This window comes from Nipponia nippon, unplaced genomic scaffold (genome assembly GCF_047370975.1).
Source record: "Nipponia nippon isolate SJK-2023a ecotype South Korea unplaced genomic scaffold, ASM4737097v1 scaffold_5, whole genome shotgun sequence".
NCBI classification, from domain to species: domain Eukaryota; kingdom Metazoa; phylum Chordata; class Aves; order Pelecaniformes; family Threskiornithidae; genus Nipponia; species Nipponia nippon.
In genome coordinates this window covers 84039699-84067427 of record NW_028262369.1, presented here as the reverse complement: position 1 = coordinate 84067427, position 27729 = coordinate 84039699, and the positions used below count along the sequence as shown (strand labels likewise).

General features: G+C 43.4%; 2 protein-coding genes and 1 long non-coding RNA gene across 10 annotated transcripts in view; 2 read left to right on the top strand and 1 right to left on the bottom strand.

Annotated features, from left to right (window-relative positions):
* SMARCAL1 (SNF2 related chromatin remodeling annealing helicase 1) overlaps positions 1-22731 on the top strand; it is a 42862-nt gene extending 20131 nt beyond the window's left edge. For 4 of the 8 annotated variants that reach the window (XM_087730947.1, XM_087730946.1, XM_087730952.1 and 1 more), the window contains 9 exons: positions 4563-4703; positions 10277-10495; positions 11308-11378; positions 13623-13725; positions 14830-15012; positions 15525-15625; positions 17159-17255; positions 17643-17801; positions 22560-22689. In XM_087730947.1, coding sequence (XP_087587073.1) covers positions 4563-4703; positions 10277-10495; positions 11308-11378; positions 13623-13725; positions 14830-15012; positions 15525-15625; positions 17159-17255; positions 17643-17801; positions 22560-22649 — 1164 coding nt within the window. In that variant the 3' untranslated portion in view covers positions 22650-22689. Of the gene's footprint in view, positions 1-4562; positions 4704-10276; positions 10496-11307; positions 11379-13622; positions 13726-14829; positions 15013-15524; positions 15626-17158; positions 17256-17642; positions 17966-22559 lie in introns of those variants that run through there. The other 4 variants (XM_087730951.1, XM_087730948.1, XM_087730953.1 and 1 more) reach the window with 2 other exon arrangements.
* Positions 18110-22426, bottom strand: LOC148052368 (uncharacterized). Its single transcript, XR_015698675.1, has 3 exons — positions 22301-22426; positions 21504-21590; positions 18110-21424 (listed from the first exon to the last, which is right to left on the bottom strand). It is a non-coding gene; the product is annotated as an uncharacterized LOC148052368 (long non-coding RNA).
* Positions 22663-26116, top strand: RPL37A (ribosomal protein L37a). The gene is made up of 4 exons (XM_009472240.2): positions 22663-22800; positions 23310-23438; positions 24642-24724; positions 25969-26116. Exons 1-4 carry the CDS (start codon positions 22798-22800, stop codon positions 26030-26032), a joined length of 279 nt encoding a protein of 92 aa, XP_009470515.1. The 5' UTR covers positions 22663-22797; the 3' UTR covers positions 26033-26116.
* Positions 26117-27729: the final 1613 nt, after the last annotated feature.

The following is a 27729-nucleotide window of genomic DNA, read 5'->3' as shown; positions in this document are numbered from 1 at the left end:
TACACAGTCTGTGTGCATCCTTGCAAAATTATGGAGGCGGATGGATTGAAAGCCGTAGTAGAAAACAGTCCTTTGATGTTTTGGAATGTGGCAAAAATCGTGCTTTCAAGCTCAGCCAGCTTTCACACTGGCCAGTCTGTGCCAGCAGCTGCATGAGATCTGTCCCCACCTTCAGCATCTCTTATGGTACTCAAGAGGGCTAGAAGTTCCTGTGTTCAAAGTGGTCCTTTTGTCTTGTTTCCACGCACATCAAAGAGAGAATAGCCTCATACTGTCGGGCTTTGGTTGAGTCACCATTGTCAGGCCTGGCTTGTCCCTGCCTCTAATCCAGAGCTATGGCAATCAGTAGTAGGACCTACTTGTCACCTTGCTGTTTTCTTTAGTCTCATGATTGGGACTAAATTCTCCTGGGCATACTGACAGTACTGGTTGTTCCCTTCGCCTCTGCCCTGCATCTGCCTCCCTCAGAGTATTGCAAGGCAGTGGAAACTGGGGAAGGTCCCAGTGGAACGTGGATGAGTTTTTTTGGAAGGATGACAGTAAGTTTTTAGTGAAGAACTGCGTCAGAAACTGAGAAATAAAAAGTAGTATCTAATCAAAGATTCCAGTGGCATGAAATGGTCTTATTCCTGTTGTGCTCCCTCTGGGCTTTGTTCCACAACATTTGGGTAATATTACTAATGTGATTGCTCCTATTGAGCTGCTGTTCAGGTTAATAGCATGATGCACGTCCTGATGTTTGCAGGGTTAAAGGTCTTTGTTTCTATTATGGAAGTCCAAATACATTGTGTGGCTGGAATCTAATACCCTTTCTGCTTGTTTTAATAAAGAGATGCTTAAAAATAATAGAGGGAAATAGGTCAAAGCTGAAGGTAGAAGGTGAGGAGGGAACACAAAAATCTCCCTTTCCAGTGGGAAATAAATAGCAGCTGTATTTAGGCATTACAAATCCATATGGATTGGATAAATAAGCCTTTGCTTGTTGTCACCTGCTGAGAGAAGGAACTTTGTCTTGAAATTGGAGAAGCTGTGGGCCCTCAAGGCTGCATCTTCAGATCTGCTTTTACCTTCCAATTACCCTTCCTTCTTGAAATAGGGAGGTAGTGTAATTTGTTTCAGTCGTAGCTGATTGTTGCCATTTGACACACATTCTCTATCTAGATATCACTTAAGAATAGGGAAAGGCATTTATATTTTTTGGAATAACCACTGTAGGATCATTTTATGAAATGCAGAGCTCTATGTATCTTACCCAAGTACAGAAACAGACTCCTTAAAACAGCTGCAACCCTTTCCATTTATCAAATCTTCTATTTCATCAGGTGATTATCTCTATTATATTATCGCCACTCTCAGATTTTTTCATTTCACAGGGTAAGGTATTCTTATGCTAAGCAGTTCAAAATGACAGAGTAAGCAAAAACTGGGGACACAAGTAATTGTACAGCCAGAACCAGCCACACTTACTTAAAAAAGTATGTCAGTCTGTTAGCATATGGCAGAGCTCATACTGTGAAATTCATTTAACACAGAGACAGTCATTGTATGTTAATGAGGCTCTTTGCATGTTCAATTATTTCTTTGTGGCATAACTGCCCCTCCTTACCTACTCCCCTTCGAATGAGTTGGGTGCTGTGTTTTGACCTCTAAAGTAAGTGCCATCAGGAGTTACCATTTCATAAACTATTCTTTGACTTTCAAAAGTGACTTTTCCAAATGTTGTCACAGCTGTGGAATTAATTCTTGCTGGTGTATTGTGTGTGCAAGTGTAATACTACAAAGCCACAATCGTCTTACATTGCTTAGTAAATGAGGGCTACAGAACAGGTCTCCGCTAGTCAAGTCATTGTCAGAGTTTCCTTAAGCAATCTTACAGGAAAGTAGCTGTAAGAACAGTCAGAAGGACACGAGAGAGAGGAGTGCTTCTGGGGAAGATTAAACTTCATGCCTAAATGCTAATGAGCAGCTAATGTTAGTTCTCCTATGTGGAAATATGTATCAATTGATTACAGATCTGGTTTTGCTAGAAAGTCCTTGCTGGTCACTGCAATCTTATTTTCTGCTGCTGTTCCATATTCTTATAGACCTCAGAAGAAAGAGGGTAAGCTCTCACTCTTGACAGCACAGAGAAGGTTCAGCAGGAAACAAGAATTAAGCAGTGATCAGCAGTGACTTCTCTGCAGGAGCAAACCTTTATTGGCGTCTATTCAAAATGAGTTGCCACTAGAAAGAGAGATGTGAATCAAAGCCATTTCTTTCATCCAGAATTTAAGTAAGCCTTCAACACTCAGAAACTTGTCTTCCTAGGATTTTTTTTTTTTCTTCTTTTCTCTCTTGGGCTCCTTCTGTCATGGATTTTAAAACTCAAAGGGACCCTTGGGGTAATGAGATAGACCACCTATGTTCCACACGATTTTCTGGAATTAATTTCTTCAAGTTCTTCACAGCTCTTGTGGAGCTAGTGTCCTTTGGGTTTTTTGTTGTTTGGGTTTTTTTTTTGTCGTTGTTTTTTACTTCTTGGTTTGTTTAAAATGGTTAATTATAGAAGATGTATCACAGCCCTTGGTAAGTGCTTGCAGTGGTTAGATACCCTATCTGTTCAAAATTAAGTTGTGCCCAGCAAAGCAGCAGCTCGACAAGTTTAGAGTTCAAATAACCTGTAACTTCATTGTTCTCTCTTTTGATACCTATTTAGGGATTGGGGAAGGAGCCTGACTAATGGTTTTGACTACTGGGGAATTAGTGTTCCAGCCTCGTCTCATGCAGCTTCTGGGGGGCACCCTCCAAAGAGGAGGAGCCTTGAGAATGGCATAAAACCTTTCAACACAGTTGGGTTTATGTTGCATTTAATAGGTCCCTGGTCTGTTTTGAGTGAACTTTTCTTGCTTTAGCTTAATCCAGAGTTATTTGAAATGAGCCGTTGGCAATTGCGTGACCTCCATGTTGTCTTTTTCCTAGCAGTGGCCTTCTGTTAGTCCAGGAGGAAAAAAGTTTAATTTGGAGGTTTCTTGCACATGTGGGACTGGCTTGTCTTGCGGTTCAGCAGATTTCTCAGGGTGGTGTCAGTTTATTCCTCAAAGGCTTCTGCATGGTATCAGATATTGTCTAGGTTCTGCTCAGTTACCCTCCACTGTGACCCTAATTTTAAATACTGACCTAATTTCTACTCTATCACTTTGTTTCCTCATGGGATCTGATATCTTTGGCCTCTGTGACTTCTCCCTCTTTTGAGTAGCACAGGCACCTCTGTCTTGTGTGAACTAACTCTCACCTTCCGACATGTCCAAAGGTTTGACCTCTCTTATTTAGTTCAATAAATATCCTGCTTTTTTAAATGTTTATGGGAATTGTCTGATCCTGGTGGTGATCACATTTCCTTCTGATCTGTTTAATAGGGATGGAGGGAGAAGGCAAGTCCCACCTTGATTACAACCTATATATAAATATCTGATAGAGAGTCCTGGAATTAATTTCCGGTAGCTGATCTGTGAACTCTTTTTCCACCAGATTTGGTTGGCGAGTGGATGAATCAGCTGAATAGATTTGGGTGACTGGTAGATCTCAGTGAAACGATAAAAGAATTTAATTTTCTTTTTCATTTAAATGTGAATGAGCTGTTGGTACAGATGTCACTCAAGAATCTCTTTGTTATTTTAATGAACCTGCATTAAACCATGCAGGAAATTACACGGCATTTGTAATTTAACTACTATATGTGAATTTACAGCAGTAGAAATTCAAGCTCTCATCTAATAATAGAATTAGACAATAATGGAGGTATGAGGGTAGAAATGCATCTTGGAGGCCTTTATGTCTATAGTGTAATTTTTTTCCCCACTTTTTGGGAGCACCCACTTTAGATACAGGTTTCCCACCCCCTTCCTGTCTCCCCTGCAACACATGTTTTACAATCTTCTTACATGATTTGTATTTATTAACTCATGTTCTAGCATCCAGCCAGCTGTGCCTGGACTCACCATGACTGTCAGGTGGGCATCTTCTGGTCCTGCTTCAGGCAGCTTCCTCTTTCTCTCCTTCCTAGTAGAATTTAAAAAGAAAAAATGAATACAAAGTAAGAAAAAAATCCTACTTCTCTGGATCTTTTCTGCTTTTGTGAGGAAGACAGTCTGTTTATGGCTTGCTGTGGCAGGTTTATTACAAGAGAATTTATTTCGGAGGTGAGGATATACCTGAAAGGGTGTGTCATTTTCCTGTGACATCTGATGCCAAATGAAATGTTGAGCCAGACATAAGATATTAACGCTCTAGTGGGTAAATGCCAATTCAGAAAGTACTGTCATAAAAATTGATGTTCCCTTCCCTTACAGCATGTGGATGGTGAATAAGAAACGATATGGTTTGTCCTGCTTCCTAGAAGTTTTAAGCACTGTCCTTGAGTGTCTTCAGGCAGTGAAGGCTGAAAGTATCTGTGGAAGGTGAAGGACTCCTCCATTTAGGATGCTTGGACAATGTCTCTGGGATTTTCTTTCAGGATGGGGGAAATGCAGGTTCTGCTTATATTGTAAGCTGTATGATAATCATGCTCCATTTTGCTTTCCCAGGCTGCCAGGAGAGTGATCTTGCTTTCGGGAACCCCTGCCATGTCGCGGCCCGCAGAGCTCTACACGCAGATCGTGGCTGTCCAGCCAGCCTTCTTCCCGCAGTTCCACTCCTTCGGGCTACGCTACTGTGGTGCCAAGAAGGTATTTCAGTGGGGGAAGTGGCAGACTGTGACTCTGCATTTTTTTCAAAATGTGGAGGCTTTTTCTTTCCTTCCTTCTGTCTGATGTTACGTCTTTTTTGAGAAAGTCTCACTCCAGAGTAACATTTTGAAAGCTCTCAACCTGAGAAGCTCTAGGTGCTGCAGTGGTGGGCCTGAGACGTGAAGACAGTAATGTTTCTTGTCAAAATCTGCCCTCAAAACCACGGAAGTAAAAAGCTTTTTAAAAAAAAAAAAGCCATAGCTGGGGAAATGAGCCTGTTCTGATACAAACTTGCCCCCAGAAGGTTTTAAATGGACAAAGTAACTATGGGGTCTTTTTTCAGCTGCAGGTTTGGGCTAATTGATTAAAAAAAAAAAAAAAAAAACAACAAAAAAACACAGTTTCTAGTCTACTTTAGTGACTGTTTAACAAAGTAAGGCCTCTGTTGCTTGGGATTTTGAATTTTATACCTCCAGGTAAGTAGAAAAATGAAGACTTATAGTCCATCTTTGTATTCCACCCTCTTCTAATTCAGGAAATGGATGTGGTCCTCAGCATATCTTGAAAATTAATTAACTTCTCTTACCTCTGCTCAGCAGTGGTTTCAGCAGAGTCATTGAGTCCAACCACTGCAAGATCTTGGCTTTGCAGGAAGCCAGCATTTGCAGCCATGATGGCAGGTGTCTGCCTTGCTCCCAACGTATGGGCAAGTCAGCTGTGCTTGGATTTGCCATCTCTAGGGCTGCTGCATGTGTTGGAACACACACACACTGCTAAGAGAAGAGCTCTTGCTGCTGCCTGTTGTACAAGGAGGCTCTAGGATCTTCTCTGTTGGTTGCATAGACACAAAAAGGGAAACCAAAGTTCCCCTGAGTTCTGATTTGAAACGAGAGCCTTCTAATCTGGCTTGCCCTCCAGTTCCTCCAGGACAAGCATGTAGCAGTCAGCATATGTCACAGAATGGCTTGGCAGTGTGAGCATGGACCTGTAGTGCATGAACTTGCTTGCTCTTCTTTGTTCTCAAGTAATCCGTTTCACTTCTTGTGCCTCATTTTCTGTAAGACTGGGCAATAACTTTCAGCAGAGTGGTTGGAAACACCAAATGACCATTTCAATGCTCAGAAATACAGAAGAACTGAACATCATCAGTGTATGCCATAAAAATAGTTATAGCTATTTGTAGGGCTTTTGTGTTTGTTTTCTTTTCTCTTTTTGGGGTAGTTAACATATGCCAAGTTTCCATCAAGAAGATTCATATTGCAGTCTCATATAAAGTTCTCAAGTCCCCTTTTTCCTAGATCTGAATGCCTGCTTTTACTTTCATAGCTAGTGTAGTACTGTTCTATGTATGTCCAAATGTGCAAGATAAATGAGTGATTCATTGCCTTTGGTACTTACATGCTGATGCCATTGATTAAAGTAAGGCCATTTAGCATGCAGAATCACAGAACTTGAGTTCTGGAAGATGACAGCATTTATATTAGCAAAGCACTGTTTTCCTGGCAGGGGATAAACTTATTATTTCTCCATCCATAGTAGGAATCATATGGAGGGAGAGGGCCACGTCTTCTGCTGAGGTTCATTATCTTTGTTGAAAGATTCCTGTCTGAGCAGTGTCCAGAATGCTTCCTAGAGGGAAACGAAGAGATGCAGTTTAATCTCATTGGTTTTCTGCAGTGAAAAGGAAAGTTGAATTGCAACATGGGTCTAAATAGGTTTGGAGTTTCATAAACCCTTTGACGGTAAAGTTCTGCATGACTAGCTGTTGCTTCAATTACGAGGCATATGGACCTCAGGTAAGATGTTGAATTGAATAAAAGAAATAAAATTGTTTTGCACAATCCAGGTTGTAACAGTGTATTCTGAGTAAATGAGTTTTCAACCTACAATGAAACTGAGCATGGAGGTCACAGTCTGTATCAACTTCCCTTCAAAACCTCTGCAGTGTTTCTAGTACAGTTTTGTTTCTCTGTTCCACTGGCCTCTACTAGACAGTTGAACATTACTGGTCTCAGTGCTCACCTGGAACATTTTGCTACAGTTAATGTCAGTAAATGATAGAGTGAACCTAGAAAGAATTTGGTTATTTAGAGAAGTGGGGCTGCTGGAAATAAAAAGATGTAGATGGTACTAGAGGAAAAAATGTGACTGCTGAATATTGGGTTGCCATAGATTCACTCAGCTATGAGTAAATTAAAAGGTGTTTTGATTATTGTAGTTGTTACCTCATGACTGTAGTATGTTCCTCATCTTCCTTTTTGCAGCTCTAACCTGAGATGGTGTTAGGAGTTACATCCTCTCTGAAGAACTGTTGGGGTACTTTTACTGTCATTACTTAAATAGGTTCTTTGTGTCCTGAAAGTGGCAGCACTGTAAGTGGGGATGGAATTGCACAGAAACAGGGAGGTTTTCAAGGCTTTTGGAGATCTGTCAGGATGAAAGGTGCTATGTAAAAATGTTTCTGCATTAATAATAAATCTGTTTGTATTATAAGATTAAAGCAAAATTGATAAACCTGAACTATTCAATTTAAAACTAAAACCTGACAACTCTCTGTTTGAAGATAATATATTTTATGATAGAAAATTGCAAATATCTGGAAGATGTGATTAGAAAAGGTATATAAGTTTGTAGTTCAGTCTCCCAGCATCTGTACTCTTAAAAATGCAGCAAGTGAAATGTCACCTGCTTATTTACAAAATATCTCAAGTCTGTTTCCCAAAATACATGCTGTGAATTCATTTTTCAAACTGGGCGATGTTGGCAAATATTAAATAATTTCTATCTGAGCACATGCTCTGAATTTGTAAGAGTTTGGCAGCTTCTGCTAACACTGTAATAAGTTTACTGACTCATGTAAGATGCTGTAACACTTTGGTAAGAAAATCACAGTTGGATGCATTTGTTCTGGAATGTTATGGATCAAAGCCAGATGTGTATTTTGGCAAAATAAGTGTCCCTCTCTTTTCTCTCTCTTCTTCTCCACAATAGGATATACTAAACTGTATTTTAATAATTGCAAAAAAAATAATCTTTTTTATCACTAGCTGGCTGCAGCACAGAACTAGCATGTTTCCTTATTTGCAAATTGTTCCAGCAACAGTCACCGTAAAGGAAATTCAGTAATCTGAACATACTGCAGGGATTCTGCCTGTATATGCTTTTTAATGTGACAGTAGATAGTATATTGGCTCTGTGCCTTGTTTTTTCAGTTATGATGATGTTACTCTTCTGAAATGAATTGTGCTACGTGGACACAAAACATATGTATCACTTGCCTGTTATGGAAGTGCAAAGTGGAAAAACATGGGCTGCATGAGTAGAATGAGGTAGCCTGAGGAGAGTGTCCAGACCCCTTAGCAGGTTTTGCTGAGCAGCCTAGTCAGTGTTGATCCCCGCTACTTAGCCACCAGCACACTGAGCAGTGTGGGCAGAGCGCTTATGAGGCTGGGTGCAGCACCAGGTGGGTCCTTCTTGGTTCTGTATGTCTGCTCTGCTGGGTCCACAGAGCCTGAAGAAATGCAGAAAGGGGGCACAAAGACTGGGGCTTAGCACTGTCAGCTTTCACGCAGCATGCTTAAAGCTGATAAACCCAGCTAGACTTGAGCCAGCTTTTCACAGACCTGAGGGAAGTACCTGCATTGCACTCCTGGTTTCAGGGAAGCAGAGCAGTAATACCCATGTTGGCTTTTTGAGGGCTGGGCTCAGATCCAGGTGGACTTATTACCTCTAGCTGTATACCAGTGTGCTGTTGATGGAGCAAAAGTTTTAACTCTACGGGATCCAAACTGGCTTTGTATCTAGGTTTTGAATTGTTTCCTGCTTTAATGAACCAACTACAGATAATCAGATGGTACCATAATTATGTAGTAGATTAAGTCAAATGAGTTTTAATGGTAGCCATAGGTGCCAGAATCTGAAGTCAGTTAATGTTTCACATCAGTACAACATAGCAGTAAAATTGCAGATTGTCCTGTTATGCCTCAACCTGAAGCAGGAATGCTCACTTCCAGATATCAGAGAGGTCTTAATTGCCTATGAGCTGTTTGATTCCTCCTCTTTCTGTCTCATAGCATGTTCTCATCCCTGTTCTGTCAAAGCACCATCCCTTAATACAGTCAGTAATGTGACTAACCTCATGGCTGGTATGATTTATTTTTTTGTCTCATGCACTCTACAGGAGGATGGAGGGTGCAGTGAATACTTTGGAGCTTTTTCCTGTTTTACTTCCAGTTCTGTGTTGCAGCAGGTTTCTCTTGTGGAAGGAAAATAAAAGAAATACGATTTTATGGTTAAATCTATTTTAGCAATTAATGTGGTGCAATGAGAGTAGAGCAGCAGATCAAATGGGTTGATGCTGAAGCTCCTCACATCTCCGTTATGTGCAGTTCAGGAGGGTGTATGTATATATATGTAGGGAGTTACTTTGAGTTGTTATTCCAAGACCAGAGGTTGTATTTTTGGCTTTTTTTGGTGACGCTGTCAGTAAGACTTGGAATTAGAGCTGTGAGGAAGATTCCACTCCCCTCACCACCACCTTGGTTTTCTTGGTATTACTGTAACTGTATTTCATATACTTATTTGTGAAACTTCAGAAGAAAGGTATCTCTTTATCCTTTAAGTCAGCATAAAAAACCTTGGTCTCCTGTCCAAAAGTAAGTTGTTTAAAGATGTTTCTTTTGGGGAATGTACCAATTTGATGCCACTGTTTGTCAGCTTAGTTGTTCTTTCCCAGAGAACAAATGATAGGCTGTGGGGTTACTAGTAGGAGAAGTGATGAGCTGAGATTAATTGAACAGATATATATTGTCTGCACACAGGATCTTGGAGGATAGGGCAGGTTCAGAGGCAAGTGCTTCAAGGAGGAGTAAACGAAGGGTTTGTTCAGAGGAGCTTTGAAGTGATGATGCTTTGAAGAGACAATGCTTGGACTGATGTATTTTGGGCCACAATTTATTTATAGTTTGCTTGAGTCTGAGCCAAACATGGTAATGGCAGAAACAGAGTATGTCAGGAAGCAGATCAAGAGACAGGTCACAGTGGAAAGCAGGCAATTTTGACCTAGCATTTACTAGGCATGCCAGACAAGTGTAGCATCTCTGTGAAGGATTTTAGGTTAAGGATTTTTGTCCTCATGCAGTTAGAGAAGATTTTTTGTCTCTCTCTGCTTAAAGCTGAGGTAAATGTGTGTGCACAGAACTGCATTGATTTCTGTCAGCCTGCCCAAAGCTGCAAGTGGAGAGCTGGGACACCTTGCTGCGTGAGGATGAATACCAGGGTACAGTGCTGTGGTAGGGATCCCTACCGTTCTGTGCAGTCCTCTTCCCTGCACCTCCCAGAGCACTTGTAGATAGGAAGAAGGGAAGTTTGTGAGTAACCTCCTCATGTTGGGTGAATTAATTTGTACACTTCTATCTTATTGCCATTTTTGTCAAATCTCTCTTCCTACTGACCATTAAGTTCTTGCCTTGTCCAGTTTCCCTGGAATTTTACTCTACTCTTTGATCACCTGCAGACCAGAAGAGTCAGTCTCTTGTAAGTTTGACGCTGATAACTGCTTTGATCTTTCCCAGATGCCGTGGGGTTGGGACTACTCTGGATCATCCAACTTAACTGAACTGAAAATTTTGCTGGAAGAGTCCATCATGATCCGACGTCTGAAATCAGATGTGCTTTCCCAGCTTCCAGCAAAGCAACGCAAAATGGTTGTGGTGGCTCCTGAAGGCATCAGTGCAAAGACCAAAGCTGTCTTGGCAGCTGAAGCAAAGAAGATGGCCAAAGGATATGGAAGTGTAAGTCAGAAACTATTTTCATGATGAGCCATTGGTATTTCAGGTACCTTTATTTAAAAACATCGGTGGAAAAACAGTACCTTGAGTTCCAAGGAAGGTCAGAGCCACACCTCATGTGAAGGCACAGTGGAAGGCTGTTGAAGGCACAGTTTGCACAGAATGTACAACACAATCAAAATAGTTCAGCTTTTTTTCCTTTTGATTTATGTGGTCTACTTTGTCCCTTTGTGAAATACCACTTCCTCTCTCTTTTTTCGTCACTCATGAGTCCTTTCTAATTGTCTTTCATACCTCCTGCCTCTGTACTTACTCTTCTGTCTTGCCTTGTGATCCCGTTCGCCCTACGAACACAGCCTTGTTGAAGCTGTGTTGTGAACAGAGCAGTAGACAAAAATGTGAAAAATGTATTTTTGCTTTTTTGGTTTGTTTTTCTTGTATGGATGGCAAATACATGTTCTAGGCTCTTAGGTTGCTAATACAGTTCTGTAAGAACTTAGGAGTTTTTCCTTGCCATTTTAGTTAGGGAAATGCTTTCTCAACCAAAACTACATCTGTGACATGCTTGTCATCCAACTTGTAGGAGTTGAGTAGGAGGTAGGAAGGGAGGTGTCAGAAATAAGAGTGTGTGAGTATCTGCCATACCCAGTGGTGAGTAGGAGACTTCCCCCTCCAGCCCCCTTTTGTTGTGCATTTTTAGGCTGATTTTTTTCCTAGCAAAGTGTTTATTGGCAGCAGCAGACATCCCAGTTCTGTAAGCAAGAAAGAGAAAAGGCATTTCTGAGACTCACATTTATTTATCTTTCTCTCTGCAGAAACAACAGGAGAAGGAAGCTCTTCTCCTCTTCTACAGCAGAACGGCAGAAGCTAAAATCCACTCAGTCATGTAAGCTGCATGTCATTGCTTCATTCTTGCCTAGTAAAATATGTTTTTCCGCTGAGAACAGGAAAATGGTGCCTTAGAGATAACAGTGCAGGGACATGAAGCATAGCCTCAAGCCAGCTTAGAAAAAATTTATTTTAATTACAACGCGCTAAACGTTTTCTTCTCTTGGAGTTCCTAGGCTGAGTGAGTCTTCTGATTTCATTCCAGATATGGATCTAAACTGTCATTTGAACCATCTAAAATTACTTGGTGTTTGGGACTTGGATCAAGTTCCCTGGTCCGGACCCTATTTCAGTTTAAGGAGGGGGGGAGTAATGAAACTAAAAGTATTAACAGAATTTGAGAAAACAGACGCTGCAGTCCTGCTGCAGCAGGAACCCTGAGCCAAAACCTTATGAGATGGACTGAGCTTTAGTTGTAGCATGCTTTAAGGATGTCACCACCCCTACTGAAGTTCTTGGCTCTTCCACAGAGCTCACGTGGGACCTCAGTAGCAAAAGTTTTCTATCACAGGTGTGTTTTTAATTCTGTCTTCCTTAGGAATAATTTCCTTCTGTGACTTTCCGTGCCCTTTCATCCTTAGCCTTTCTGCTGGGACTGTAAAGGAGTTGCTTTAGGTCATATAACATGACTTTTTAATAAATAGTATGCTAATAACATGAAAACAGTTTACTTTTCCATAGCCCTCTGAACGTAAGGACCAGCTGATGTGCACTTTGTGATTTCACAGTCTCAGACCTTGCTGCAGAATTTGCCTGTTTGGCACAGAACTGCACTTCAGAGTCCCAGCACTCATTTCTGTAGAAGAGTTTCTTCCTTTTATGCTAGTGAACAGTTAGAAGACTTTCTTCATTTTATTTCAGTTGGAAGTGTGAACTGAATATAAAACCATGAAGTGCAGTTTACTTGACTGTCTGGTAGGAGCTAGTCCACTTTTTTCTGGAGTTTAGTAGCATTTAAAATAACACTTATTATAAGCTGCTAAGGTACAGTACCATCTAGCTAATGATACTGTCCTATGATCATCAGCACCTCCCATGTCTTACCCTTGATGACAGTGTCTTCCATGGCTTCCATTGAAATGACTAGCCATTTGTTAAATGGAATATGGGAATGAGATACAAAATAATTGTGATGTGTTGGCATCTGCTTGCTGCACTGAATGTTCACTTTGATATTTGTTTTGCTTTGAAATCCAGCAATCCCACGTCTCCTAGATTTCTTTGTTAAATGATATTGTCACATAATTGGGATCTGAACATCACGAACCCTGGGAGCTGTCTGCAAAGCACTGATACACCTTAATATAGCACTGGAAATCCCGCTTGGTGTTTTCTGACAGTTGCTGCTCACCTAAGCTGTGTTGTATTTAGCAAAGAACTTGGTATTCCTGATCTTTGCAACAATTTTGCTATTCCAAAGAAAAGATGACATTTGCATCATCCATTCTGATGGCTGTTGCTGTACTTAGTTACAAATTTTAGGCTTACAGGTGTTTTTCAGGCTCCAGTTGACCTGATTGTATCACAAGTTACTGCACAGAAATGGATTCTGTAGCTCTCCTGTTGGTCCGTGGCAAAAACCAGGTGTTTTCATTTAATTAACACTGTTTAACTGCGTTTAAAAGGAGTCTTGTTACCTTTCATTGGTCATTAGCCTATATGCATATGGATAATTTCTAGAAATAGCTGATATATTTAGGTTGTTAAGCTGTAGTAAATTGTCAGTGTGAACCCTTGCAAGAAAAGCTACTTTTAGGATACTCTGATCCACGCATTTAGAGGGCTTTTCTTCTAAAATAAAAACAATCTTAAGTAAACATAGAAAGGATAATTGTATACAGGTTATCTTAGTGTATTGTGATTGTGCAAAAGTTAGAAATACAGAAGGGTGAATGAGATCGTCAAGTAAGTGTAGATGACTTCCAGTTGATTTGGTCTGGGATGTCATGTTTCAAGTATGGTATAATAAATTGATTCTCAGTGAAACACAAGTATAAATGTAGGCAGCTGTCCAGCTGTGGTGAAGAAAAATGAGTGGATTTTCCTGCAGTGTCTTTTTTAATCTGTAGGAGACTTGACTTGCTACTTGCATTTTACTGCAACTTTTTTATGCTAGCCTGTTTCCTAGTTTCTGTGTACAGATGAGCAGTATCTTTAAAACTGGTTGTGAGCAAAGCCTGTATTCTCTCAGCACATAATTTATAGAGTTTTGTTTTGTTTTGTTTTTTCCTTTTTCATGTAGAGAATACATCCTGGAGTTACTGGAAAGTGGGAATCATAAATTCCTGGTGTTTGCTCATCACAAGATAGTGCTGGATGCAATAGTTGCAGAGCTGGAGAAGAAAGTAAGTAGTTGACTGACTTGTCTTAAGCTTATCACTATTCCAGCTTCAAAGCTGTTTAAGAGCTCCCCAGAGTTATGGCCAGTCAGATAGTTTATGAAGGTTAGTGGCAGAGATAATTTCTACTTGCTGTGCTTCTGAATGTACCCTTCACCAAGGGAGCTGAGCTGTCGATGTGAATGACTCACAGGATGCACTTTGTATTAGCTGAATGGCTTTTGTTGTTAAATATGTTCTTTAATCTCCATCATCTGCCCTGGAGCTTGTGAATTCTTGGAAGAATGTTACCATGTGTGGCCATCTCTGCTTTGTCCTGCAGGCTTTCCTCAGAGAGGGAGAATGTAACAACCCAAGTCCAGCTATGGCTGCCTTCCTTTATCTCTGTGGTGCTTTTACATTTTTGAACTGGGATACTGTAGGGAGACTTGATAGACCTGCCAATCATCTGTCTGATTTCAAAAGTGTTTGGCTAATTATTCATGAGAGATTTCCATGGATGCCCCGAAAGAGTTCTGGGTCATGCTGGGGCAGTGTGAAGGATGGTTTAAGTTAATATTCCAAACTATCAACCACAGTGGCAGTGGTGACTTTGCTGCCCCTGTGGTAGCAAGGAGATTGGACACTAAAGAGTTACAGCCCTGCATCACCCAAGTTTGTTGTGCCTCTCCTGAGCCTACCACAGGGCAACTGAGATGTGTAGGATCCCATCTCCTCCCATCGCAAACAGGGGAAGACTTAGGGAGGTTGGGGAGGTTGTAGCAGCTGTAACATCAGCACACAATGTTCAGCTTCATATTAATCCAGTTGCCTTTCCACTGTACCTGAGTTGCCAGCTTGTTGCTATTCTTCCTGTTGCTCAGGACCAGTGAGAGAGCGATGGATATAGGAGCAAGTCATGCATTGTGAATAGAGGGGAGGTACGTTATGTGCTGAGCTACAGTGCCTCTGCCTTAAAGATGAGGAAAAGTCATAAAATACCACTGTTGACTTTTTACTTTCCTGGTTCTGCCATGGGGAAGGGAAACAGAATCCACTAAAACATGGAAGTAGGATACAGGAAAGGGGACACAAGGCTTCTAACAAGTATATTCTTCTGGCTTGTCACAGCATGTTGAATACATTCGCATTGACGGCTCCACATCTTCAGCCGAGCGGCAGTCTCTGTGCCACAAGTTCCAGATCTCGGAGAAGCAGGCTGTGGCTGTCCTGTCCCTCACTGCTGCAAACATGGGCCTGACACTGTCTGCTGCGGACCTGGTGGTGTTTGCAGAGCTCTTCTGGAATCCGGGGGTATGCGTACTGGAGGGGACAGGGGTTGGATGCTCCCTGGAGGGCAGAATATTGGCGCTTCGGAGGAGATGTAATGGGCAAGAGACTTTCTTTAGGGTTTTTCTCTTTCTTTTGCTGATGGCTACTTGTCTGTGCGCTCCCAGGTGCCTGGGCTTGAACCAATGAGGCTGGTTACACAGCTTGCTGGCTGGAGACGATGGTGTGAAAGGGAAACATGCTCCTGTTTCTTAACTTGACAGAGCTCTCAACAACGTGCCCAGCCAAGACCTGAAAGAGTCCATCATCAGTGCTCACCCTCTAATTTTGAAAAATGCTCAGTACCTTTTGGGAACCCGGTGCACCAGATTACTTCTGGGCTTAGTCTGCGTTTGAGGATGCAGGTGTCAACAGGATCCAGATGAGAAATAGTCACTAAGCACAAGAAAGGAGATATCCGTGTTCTCTAGTGCTTACACTATTTCTTAGATGTTGCAGCTCTCACTTTATTTTCTTTGTCATGTTTTTACATAAAGGTTTTGATCCAAGCAGAAGATCGGGCACATCGAATTGGACAGACCAGCTCTGTTAATGTTCACTACCTGGTGGCTAAAGGCACAGCAGATGACTACTTATGGTAGGAAATAAGAAAGACCCTTTGATTCTCCTGCCACTTGTTTTCACTGTTTGTCACATACGTGATGTAAGGTGCTTAAAGTTAGTGCTGCTTTCCACAGCCTGTGAGGGGAGGAGCAATAACTGCCAGTCAGGGCTGCTATGAGCTGGTGACATGGCCTGGCCACAGTGGACATAACTAAGTGGATGACAAGCAGGAGGAATAAAAGTAGTTATGTGATAAAGAAAGGGCTGTTGAGAGAAATTCTGGGAGAGCCGATGCATCTAAAACCTTCACAGCCTCTGTATAAGGAGAAGGAATTGTCTTAGATACAGCCCAGGGCATTCATGTGCTAGGGTACTGGGAAGTGCTGAATACTTTCAAGCAAAGTCAACAGGCACTGGAGATGGTTCAGTGCATTATGGATCAGGTCTGAGGAGCAATCTGGCTCCTGAGCGCTTGGACAGGGAGCTGTGGAGGAGGACTGCACTGTTGCTTTCCTCTTGCTCTTCAGTGCGCCCTTTGGATGGGTTAAAGAAGTGCTCCTAACCCACCTCTGAAGAGTTGTGGTCTGAGCCTTTTTGGCTGCAGTGAGAGCTATCAGTGGACACTGGTCCTTAGGGCTGGGGAATCTGACTTCCTGTGGAACAGGAGGATCCCAGGAATCCTTAGTGCTGCAAGGGAACTGACCTGCAAATGATGAAAAGAGATTATCTACTAGCTGGTTCATTTGAAGTCCAAAACTACATCTTTATTACCTTGTTTAAAGGAACAAATGAACTAAGTTAACTTGTGCAGTTCCCAGAATATCATGATGGCAAATAATTATAACCCTACAATGCAGGGATCTGGAAACTGATGCATCGCCCACGTTTCATGGAAAGTAGACAGTAATTCTGCCTTTATTTGTGAAATGCTGTCCATGCAGTCATTAATGCTTAATGGGAAGGAAATACGGCTCTTCAAAGGAGGACAGTGGCATCCTTTTTAAAGGCAAGAAAAAGAATAAGAAGACAAGGCTATTTGGTAAATGCACAATTATGTGCTGTGGCCTTTGCTTCTTTCAAAGTATCCAGTCTGCAGGTGCAGTTGGGACCTCTTGGGCGGCCAGTGATGAATTCTTTCTCCTGCAGCATATTGGGAGATACCCTAGAAATGCTTATGTGTCTCTTGCTGGGGATTACCATTGCTTGCCTCGGAGACTGAACACACAGGCTATTGCGATTCCCTTTAGCTGCATCTTCTTGTTCTAACTTCATACCATTGCTGTTGCCTCAGTCAACTAGTTTTGCTATTGGATATGTGTGCTCTCCAAATATTTATAGCCTGAAATCCTCTTCTTGTTACTTATTTAAAGTGGATTGACTGATATCCCGAGACAGCATACAGTCGTCATAAACAAGAGCAAGACAGGTTAAGGAACTAACAAGCTTTGATTAGTTCCAAGCCATCTTTATACCCCTGTTACATCTTTTTTTCATCTACACATAGTAAATGAGAGTGTCTTTGCATGATATTTTCTTCCTTTCAGTAATATCTGTTTATCTCTCCTAGGCCAATGATTCAAGGGAAAATCAAAGTGTTGGGGGAAGCTGGTCTTTCAGAAACCAGTTTGTCCAAAACAGCTGAATCTACTAATTACTGCCCTAAGGTAATTGACCTGAAAGAATATCGATGGTCCCTGGGAGAGGCTAAATGGACTTTGGCTTGTGTACATCTAGATTGGCAGGTGATTGGGAGGCTGACCTTACCCCTGTTCTGCCTTTAAGGCCACAGACCAGATTCTCCAACTCCTTCCAGGATCCATGCCTTGACTTGGACTTTCCACAGAGTGTTCCCAAACCTGCTGCATGCAAGGAGACATGATAGCCTCCATAGCATATATATGTCTCTGAGATATATGTATATGTGTGTGTGTATATATAGCATATGAGATATACACACATGTGTACTGTCTCGGGGAGTGCCCTCTGATTGTTGCTCACTTTGTTTGTACATGACAATGTGTGTGCAGATTCTGTCTGTTCTAATTTCTCAGCCAGATCCAAAGCAGAAGACCATCTATGACCTTTTCCAGAGGACCTTCTCTGAGAGCAAAGACGACATTGATGAAGTTTTGCTTTTGGAGGCAGCTGATGCTTGCTGTGAGTTTGACTCTGGCAGTGCCTTGCAAGATACAGAAGGAGAGACGTGTTCAGTGAGTTCCCCCAAAAAGCGGCGTATTGAGGATTTTTTAAAAGTGTAATGGTGACAGCAAAAGAGAAGGGGCCTAAGAGATTTTTTTTAAATTAAAAGGGAGAAAACAGCAATCAAGTATTATTTTTTGAGTTTTCAAAAATAAAAGACTTTAAGTTTTTTGTATCTCTGGTGCATTTCATCTCAAAGGATGAGAAGGATCTGACAGCGTGACAGATGAGCAGGGCACACCTGGCAGCCTGCAGGTTTTGTAGTCCTGGTTTTGCTGCTGACTGAGTGGCCATAGGCAAGTAGCACGGTGCTTTGTTTCAGCATGTCAGCTTCCACAGTTGTTTTGTTTCAAAAGCAGATAATGTCTGTCTGTCCACAAGGCAGAACTGTTGTGAAAACTAATTTCTCGGTAGCTACAGAGTACTTTTAACAATCAGTCTTCCATCTCCAAGAATTTTAGCCTGTATTTATAGGAGTCAGTTCACTAGCAAAATTGGGCCCTTGCGTGGGTCACTTACAAACTGGCTCTCTGGTATTCAGTTTGGCAGTGAGGAGAAAAGATCCAGACAGATCTTGATGTTTTGTGGAGGTGGGGGAGAGGAGGGAGAGCCCCAGATTTTTATCCGTGCAGAGCAGTCAGTACCTTGAAACTAAGCAGTATAACTGTCTGCCAGGTGTGTATTGCCTGTGAGGCACATGTCTGCCTGAGCACACTGATCTCTGGCCTCATCTGCTGAATCTTAGGACCTGCTCCATGACACGTGCTTCTTGTCTCAGTGGAGGGTGAAGCTTGTGCTGACTGCCAGGAATTAAGCCTGGCTGCTCAGGAAGGGGGTGTTTGTGTGTGTTCTTCAAGACACGAGACTGATTTCCACAAATCAGTGAGGAGAGGGGGACATGTGCGGACTTTTGTTCTCTATTTGTAAGAAACTGATTCTGGACTGAACTGTTCAAATAAAAAGTTGGTTTAAGTTGTGGTTCCCAAGCTTTTGGTACTTTTTCTGTTTTAGAATTTCATGTCCCATTTGGACCTTAAGCTTAAGAAATACATGATGCAGTGGAAATATGAGTTTTTTAAAATATTTACAATGGCTAGGATAGGTCTTTTTGGGGACACTTCCTTTTGTCCTTTCTAAAACGCATCAACTTTCAAATGGGAAACTCCCATGATACTTTGCTTATAGATGAATCAACAACTACTTGCATAAGACATTCAGGCTGGTACCCTAGGACCTGTTATTTGCTCCCATTACAGGTCTGTGCAGGTTACACTGAGAATGCCAAAAGCAGCACTGTTGCTTGATGCAGTGATTAAAATACCTGTTTTTGATTTGTGATAGTCTCAATCATCCTCTCAGCCCTGTGAGCTGGGAGACCTGAACTCCCAGCCTTGGTGCCTGAGCAAAACTGCTCTTTGGGTCCTTTCAGGAGCTTGTGACACATTTGCTGTCCCTTGGGCATGGCCTGATTCCACTTCACGGAGGTGATGCCTCTGCAAAAACTCTAGAGGCCACTTTTGATGTGGGCCTGATGTAAAGGCAAATGGCTCTGTTTATCACAACCGATCTTTTCAGGCATCTCTGGCTGGTCTTCATATTCTTGTGTATTATTGCCAGTGTGGTGTAGCGTGATCCCAAATGAGTGTCTTTTGCACTTCTGGTCTTAGTACTTAAAAATAGTTGGAAATGGGGTAGTGTTAAGCAAATGTGACCAGGGAGTACAGGAGAAGGTATAATTTCACAGAGGTACCAGTTAGCTATGTTTACAGCCATAATCTCTAGAGAAGGGTGGGGGAAAAGAAAACTCAAGGCTTACATTTAGCTTCTGGAGACCAGGAGCTAACATGCTGCGCAGGCAGCATGCTTGGCTGTGTGCAGATACCAGACACTGACAAAAAGCCCTCTCTTCCATGGTCGAGGACGAAAAAGTTTGTGCTAGAAGATCAACCTGATAATAACTGGGACATTTTTTTCCTGCTTCGAAGGGTTTGATTATTGTGTTTTCAGCAAGTGTCATGGAAATGCCCTACAGGCTGTGTATGCAATTGACTTGCTTTTCATTCGTGACTGCAGAAGGTGCTTTGGCACATGTGCCAGTGAAGAGGAGTAGGACTGAGGATCCTGTGACTGGCCAACTGAAGGAAATGCTTTATCTCTGGATTCGAGATGGAGAGCTAAACATCATTTCTCTTGCTCCAACAGCGGACTAGGAGATAAATACAAGCTTTTCAACATTTTTAAATGTCTTTCTTCTTGAACACAGGGTATTTAATCTGTTTCTAGGACATGTGATCTTTCTACTTGCAGAGAGAGTTGTTCTGAGTAAGGGGTGAGAAATGTTGCTGTCTGCCTACTGAAAAAAAAAAAAGGAAGACATTATTTGTGTACCCATATTGTCATGTCCTGTAGGAGTAATTCTCTTCCTCCGTGTAAAGCTTACAGCTATTTCAAAATAGTACTTTTCTGAAATCTGCTGAAAGTACCCTTGGAGAATTCTGCTTCTCATAAACTCAATTTATCTTATCCATATATTGATAAATCCCAGCCCTGTTAGAGGAATGCTAGGCGTACTCTTTCTTTGTTAGGGCCCATAAAATCTCAGCTGGTTTGCTGCAGAGTTACAAACGCTCTTCAAGTACACTTGAGATTCGCTTTATCCTTACTAGATGAAAAAAGGGGAGAAGAATCTTGCAGGAAAGTGCTTTTAGTCATTACATCAAGGGATTGGAAAGACTGTGCAGGCCTTAGCCCAATTACACTATTAGTGTGTCATTAATATGATGAGGAGGTGGTTGGGAAGCTGCCAGCTGGCTCAGACAGGATCTCCAAGGCTTGCTGATGAGAATTTGTACAAGGTAGCATGCAGGTTGCCAGCGAGACCCACGGGCAGGCTCTGGAACACGCAGTGCTCTTGGGGACTCTTACACCTGCCCATCGAAGATGGTATAACTAACGTTTTGGCATTGTCTAAAGCCCAATAGAGCAAAGGGAAGGACCCATCTTACTGGATCTTGCAGCATCTTACTGTGACTGGTTGCCTGCTTGTACACCTGTGTCTGCTCTCACCCTTGCTAGAGAAAGGCATGTTTTCAGGAAGGTTGCCAAACCAGGAACAACAGAAAAAAATACACAAACAATAAAATGGAGCAGTTTGAACTAAGTCTTCAGTACGTGAAGCTGGCCGGCCTGGGGCGCGCAGAAGAGTTCAAGGGCGTGGACTGTCAAGGCAAGGCTTTTGGAGCTGTGCTGGCCTGTCGGCGTCCATCCATCCTCTCAGTCACTTGGAAACGTGTATTTTGGTGGTGCTGGGAATGGCTGTCGTCTGAGGGGCTGGGTTCGGTTGTTGGCCGAGCTGTCTGTAATACTGGTAGATGAAGGATATGACCACGCGCTGTACTGTCACGGTGAACTTTAACTCTGTAGGTGCAGACTGGAGAATAGCAGGATGTGTTGGCTGAGTTGTTGGGGGTTTTTTGTTTTGTTTTGTTTTGTTTTTTTTAACCAAATAGTCACAAAGCAGCCAAAGGAACTTCTTATTTTTTCTTTTTTTTTCCTTCTATTTAATATATTGGTATCAAAGGCATATCCTGTGAGTCGTCATTATGATGAGGATCGGGAAAGGGCAAATACATTCCTAGGATATAGCAAATGAGATTTTGACTCAACAGAGGGAGATACAAATGCCGTTGCCTAAAGCCCCGCTGAGCACTCACCTGGAACAGGGCTCTGGCCCACCAGCTCCTAGGAGGACCTGCTTGGGCGGGAGGAGAGCTTGCAGGAATGATGGAGGAACAGGGAACCTGCCATGACAGAGGGAATTAAAAATGTGAGTGTCCAAACCCTCAAAGCAAGAGCCAAGAGGGGATGCGGCATCTGTCCACGAGCGTCTCTGAAAGTACGGGCCCCAGCCAGGGAAAGGTTAACGTAGTGGCAGGGTACGCTCTCGTCGTTAATTCCCTATTAATTAAATAGACTGCAAACGAAGAGGAGGGCTGTCATGGCTCGAGACAGCTGGGGCGGGCATGGGGCTGTCCCGGGAGGAAAAGCACCTGCAAAAAGTACGCGGGGCTGGTTTCTCCGGGTGGGCTGGGCAGCCCCGGCTCCCTCCCGGCCGGAGGGGATGCGCTGCAGCCGGCTCTGCGCGTTAAAAAGCTGTCGGGCTAACGCGATTGGATTTCTTAATGGAGGTTAATGGGTTGTTAATCCTGTTACGAGCATTGCAGCTCAGCGGCGTTGGTACGCGTTTCGTGTACCCTCCCGGGTCCCGGCCTCATGCTTTGCCGCTGTGGCGGAGGCAGCCTGGGGGCCCCGGGTGCCGGCTCCCCTCACCCCCCCCCGGCGGCACGCGGGGGCTTTCGTGGCTGGTTGCCTCCACACTGGATGACCCCAAGGAAAGCGGGTAGATGCCGTGGTTGCACCTGATCGGGTTATCGTGAAACCTCTGGGTTTAGGGCTAAGATGAGAATTCATCCTCATTGATTTATATATAATATATATGATTTTTTCTTACCCCTTCTGTGGCTCCGGTCTGGTTTGCTGTTACTTGTTTAATTGACATCTACCTACTACTTATTCTCTTTGAAAATGAGGTGAGTGAATGTAACTGCTCCATCTCCTTTCCTGGTGTGACCTCCTTGGGTGGAAATCCAGGAATCTGAGCTCTTGCGCTACTCTTGAGCTCTCCCCTCCAGTGCTGCTGGGGCTGACGTACCGCTTGGGTTTCACACTCGTGCATGATGTTTTCTGAGCGATGCATCTTCCACCATCAGGCCGCAGCTGCGTTCCGGTTTGTGTGCTTTAGGCTTGAGAGAACCCTGTTGTCGTGGGATAAAGGTACAGAATATACAGCGCGACCATAGAGCTACGCACCGCCGCGGTGCAGACAGGCCCACTCCGAGTCCCATCCGCTCCACGCTCCGTCGCCTATCATCACTTCCGGCGGCGACGGCTCATACTGCGCCTGCGCAGTTGCCGTTTCCTCTCTCCGCGTAGGCGCCGGGCAGGAAGATGGTGAGTGGGGCCGGGGCGCCGCGGCTCATCTGCCGCCATCCGCCCCGGGGCCGCCGCCCTGAGGGCCTGGGGCACGGCGGGTGGCAGTGCGGAGCCCGCCGCGGGTGCGGCACGGAGCGGGAGCGCCTGCAAGCTGGGCCCCTGTGTGGGCTCTGCCCCCGAGCAGGCCCCGTTCACCTGGCTGGGCTGCGGGAGGGGCTCGCTGCCGCCGGGGTGGCCTGGGGGAGATGGCCGAGCGAGGGGAACGGCAGGGCGCGGGGGGGAGACGCTGGAAGACCGAACGGGCGTCCCGGGAAGAGGCCGGGCCCGGGTGCCCAGCGGGAGCTGGGAGGCCGCGGCAGCCTGCGCCTCTTGCCGCTCCGTAGCTTCTGCGACGTGAGGGAGAGGCGTTGGCCGGCTGCGGCGCTGCCTTGGAGCGCTGGGCGCTTTGCTGTGTCAGGAGAGGGCAGCTGCCGAGGAGATGGCGAGCTCCGTAAAGCTGAAGCTTGTTCTGGTTTGCCTCCCGACAGGCTAAGCGCACCAAGAAGGTTGGGATTGTGGGTAAATATGGTACCCGTTACGGCGCGTCCCTTAGGAAAATGGTGAAGAAGATTGAAATTAGCCAGCATGCCAAGTATACCTGCTCCTTCTGCGGCAAGGTGAGAGACGGCCTTCCCTAAAAAAAGTCATTAAAAATAACTTTGTTATTGGTGCTAGAAATGCAATTTGATGCTTCGGTAATTTTTCTACTGAAGAGAGAACTAGTTTTGAGACAGCGATTAGTTTATTGTGAGCTTTAGGCTACTGTCAGAATCCCTTATAAAATAAAGAGAGTTAGTAGACATTTCACATGCGTGTTTAGTGATACTTAAATGAAAACAAAACATAAATTACATTTCATTACACAAAGTAGTGAGAAATGTTGCCATACTATACGTTTTAGGTATCTAATAAAAAGACTTGACAGAATTAAAACAACACGCTTGTTATCCTGATAATTAAGTCATGCCTTGGGCTTTTTCTTTTTTTTCCTTCAGTAACTTTGCAGCTTGCCTGGAGGAGGAAGAGAGCTTTCTTTTCCCACTTAAAACTTTTGATTGCAGTTGCTTGCTTACATTTGTGTGCTGTATAACTCTGGATGGGGAAGAGTTTCTCATAAGTAATCTTATCTGCTCATGCAAAATTCATTCTTAAATCTGTTTTTTGACAGTTTCAGAGGCCCATCAGCTTGTGCTTTGCCCAGCTAATTTTTGATATCTGTAAAGTAGGTATCTTTAAGTGGCTGAAAATTTTAAAAATATTTACTTTTTGTTTGTTTGTTTGTTTAGTGTTTTTCTCACGTGAAGTGAGAATGTTGATAACCCCATTTACGGAGCTGCCTAAATCCAGTACAGGTATAGGCAAATGCGGTGTCATCTTTGCAGGGTGATGGAGACTTGCCCAGGTGAAAGGAGCTCAGTACCCACCACTCACTCTTCAGGTGCTATTCAAAGGGGGTCCAGTTTAGAGGGGTCATGGGACGTCCAGAGAGCCCTAGTAATAGCGGTGTTACATTGGTCATCAAACCGGGTGAGAATCTTGGTTATTATGACCAATGCAACTCCTTAGTATTTTTCTCCTTCAAAAAGACCTGAATTTTTGATGATGCATGTTGGAATGACCCACTTCATATCTGAATGAAAAAGTGTTTCAGAAGGACTTTCTTTGTTCTCAAGAATCTAAATAAAAACATTCGCTGATCCTTGCCTGTCTTAACTAGGCTTATAGGTAGTGCTGTGGTGTGATGCTGAAGTCCTCGCCTGAAGTTTGTTCTTTGGCTTTTTCAGCTGATGGAGAGTGCATTTTTTTTCTTTTTATTACAGACCAAAATGAAGAGGAAGGCCGTGGGTATCTGGCACTGTGGATCCTGCATGAAGACAGTTGCTGGTGGTGCCTGGACTTACAAGTAAGGACATGAAGAAGCTCCTATCAGCATTTATTCTCACATAGCTGAAGCATAATATAGCGCTTGCTTTTTTTTTTTTTATTTTAGTCTACTAACCATTAAGTAGATCTGTCTCGAGTTAGTGATATGTGGGGTTTTTTTGCCTGCATTGTTAAAATCTGATTGGAATGGATCAAATTGGATTTGATTGCTATTCTTTCCAGTATCGATTGTGCAGCTTCTGAGAATATTGTATTTGATCCATCATATTACTGCTGCTGGTTTTGATGGGTCCCTCCAAAAATTTCTTTATCTCTCTGGGCTTTATCAAAGTAGTTGTTTTCTTCTTCAAAAATGCAAGCTCTGCATCTTTTCCCAAACTTTAAATAAAGAAATTGAAACATCTGCAAATCCTGAAACAAATATTTTTATTTAAGTAGTCTCTTTTGTGCCTTGGCTGTAGTAGCATTTCTTACTGGAGATGTGAACTGCAGTTGTTGCTTGTACGAGGTATTATGCTTGGGCCCTTTTTTTTGTGATGTTGGAAAAAAAGGAGCAGCGAGGATGGCTCGTTCATCCAGCCGTCTTGGGGTGGAATGAACTGTATGGATGACCCCTGACAGATGTTCCACTGACCTATTCTAAAAGAGCTTCAACAGCTTCTAATAAATTATGCGTCTGAGCTGGGGATTATTTTTCCTTCCTTGAGTCTTTTGACTGTATAAAAATTTTAGCTGCATAAGGGAACTCTTACCTCTTCTTTCAAAGCCTAAGCAGCATTTTTTGTGATTACTACCCTAGCCTTTTCAGTTCAAAGACACAGATACAATAGGCAAAACCAGGTTTACTCCAAGGAACATGATTTCCATATTTTGTTTTTATATTAAAAGCATTGAATCATTATAATCCTTATTGCGATGGTGCCCTCGCTTACTCCTTTTCTTTAGTTTCCTTCCCCCCCAATTCTGGTAGAAGACACTGTTGTCCCACGCATGACAGTCGCTAGGAATTTGAGCCCACGCACTTGTGCACGTAGTCGACGCATGACTGGATAATTTGGGTTGAGATGTAGCTTGTGAAGTTGCGTGTGCTTCTGTAGACAAAGGCCTACGCTTTGTTGTCATGAAAATCAAAGTGGAATTAGCCTCATGTTGACAATGCAATCAGGCGATAACTATTTGAAATGATTAGTGCTTTCTCCAAAAAATAACATTGGCGCGGGTTGTTCTACCGCCACGTGCGGATGACTCTGCTTCTTCTTCCAGTACCACCTCTGCAGTGACAGTCAAATCTGCGATCAGAAGACTGAAGGAATTGAAGGACCAGTAAAAGCTACGTCATGTTCTCCTTGTGCAACATCCATTTTTCCGCTGTCAATATCTGTCCTTTTAACAATAAAAAGGTGATAATGGAGTTGGAATCATGTCCGTCTTTCTGCAAAAAGTCCTGTCTGTCTTTCTGTACTATATTTATAAGTAGAGACATTAGTAGTTCTATCCAGTAGTTGAGTGGCTCTTGTTACTGATGAAGCCATTAAAAACCACTTTTCCTTTCTAGTTAATTGCATACTTTGTTGCTTAAATGCGCTGAGGTGAATCTGAGGAACGCTTAAATAGCTTGAAGAAGCCTGGCACATCTTGCTATGTCTTTCATGTCTGTGCCTTGAGGAACAGCCTAGAGCTCCGTGAGTGGAGGAATGGACAGATGTAAGGGGGGAGGAGAGAACATGCAAAACATCGCTCTGCCGCTTCCCATTTGCCTTTGAGGAGGGCTCAGGGGAGTAGGGCGTGTGCTGCAAGATGGAGGAGAAAAAAAAGCATCATGACTGGCTTGGGGGCAGAGATTGGAATGGTAAAAGGGCAGCTATCATCCTCTGTTGCTGGCTGGTGCCGCTTTATTTTCCAGTGCCAGCTACAGACAGTTGCTTACTGCAGCCTGTAGCGTGGTGGTGTGTGCAGGTCTTGAGGTCGGTCTACCTGAACGTGCCCTGTGGCTTGCTCTTCCTAGGTCTGATAGTGGGCTGCTGTGTCTGTATGTTCAAGTTCCCTAATCCATACCAAGTTGCAACAATAAAATCTTGGGTGAACTCCTGGGACATTCAGTCTTGAAGGAAAAGCTGCTGTTTGAGTTAATAATTTCCTTGAAATCATCTCTGTAGACCTCCAAGCTTAAGATGCTGGAACATGTTTTATGGTCTGTTTGTCAGGTGAGTTTTGATGTGGTTTGAGGTTTGTTTTTGTCTGGACTGCAGCACCTTTCCTGTTCTCAGGTCAGAAAAGACAAGTCTTGGTAATAACCTTGATAGCTGCTGGAGGAAAAACAGTTAGCAGGTAGCATGTGGTTGCTTGCTCTTCCTCCAGCTTAAGCTTTAAATGGATTCGGGTGGTGATGAGCTACGGCAATAATGTCATTAAGGAGCCTGGCGTCTTCGAAAGAGATTCAGAAGTGGACCTAAGCAGGAACCTTTTCCCCAGCTGCAAAATGTCTGTGGCTCAGAAGTTTGACCGCAGTGTCCCTGAACTTGTTTCCTAACCTTATTTTTTTTTTTTAGTTCAGTGCTCTAAACTTCCCTTACTAAAGTGAATTCGTGTGGTCAGGTATCCAGTGTCATTCATACCAACCTGCCTATCCTTCATGTCACCTCCCAGCAGTGACGAGGGTCATTCCCTGGGCCGCAGGCAGTCTGTCTTCTGGGAGGGAGGTCACTGCCCGTCTCTCCATTGACAGCCTCGTTCTGCCTGTAGCGCAGGGTGGAAGAGCGGTGTGACAGGTGGGAAGTGGAGGTGGCAGTGGGGGACTCCTTAGAAGCAGTGGCTCATTTTTGTGTATGCAGATGAGCCCTGTCAGAGCTGCCTGCCCATGTGTCTTCTGTTACAGCAGGGTTATGAAGGAAACCTGTGGGTTCAAGAAACTCCTAGCTCCACTCTCATTTTTGGGGCTGCTTTTCTTACATGACATGCCCACAGCAGCTTCTCTAGGTACTTGTCAGACCTCCCAGCTTAGTCCTGGGCACTGCTCTTGCTGGT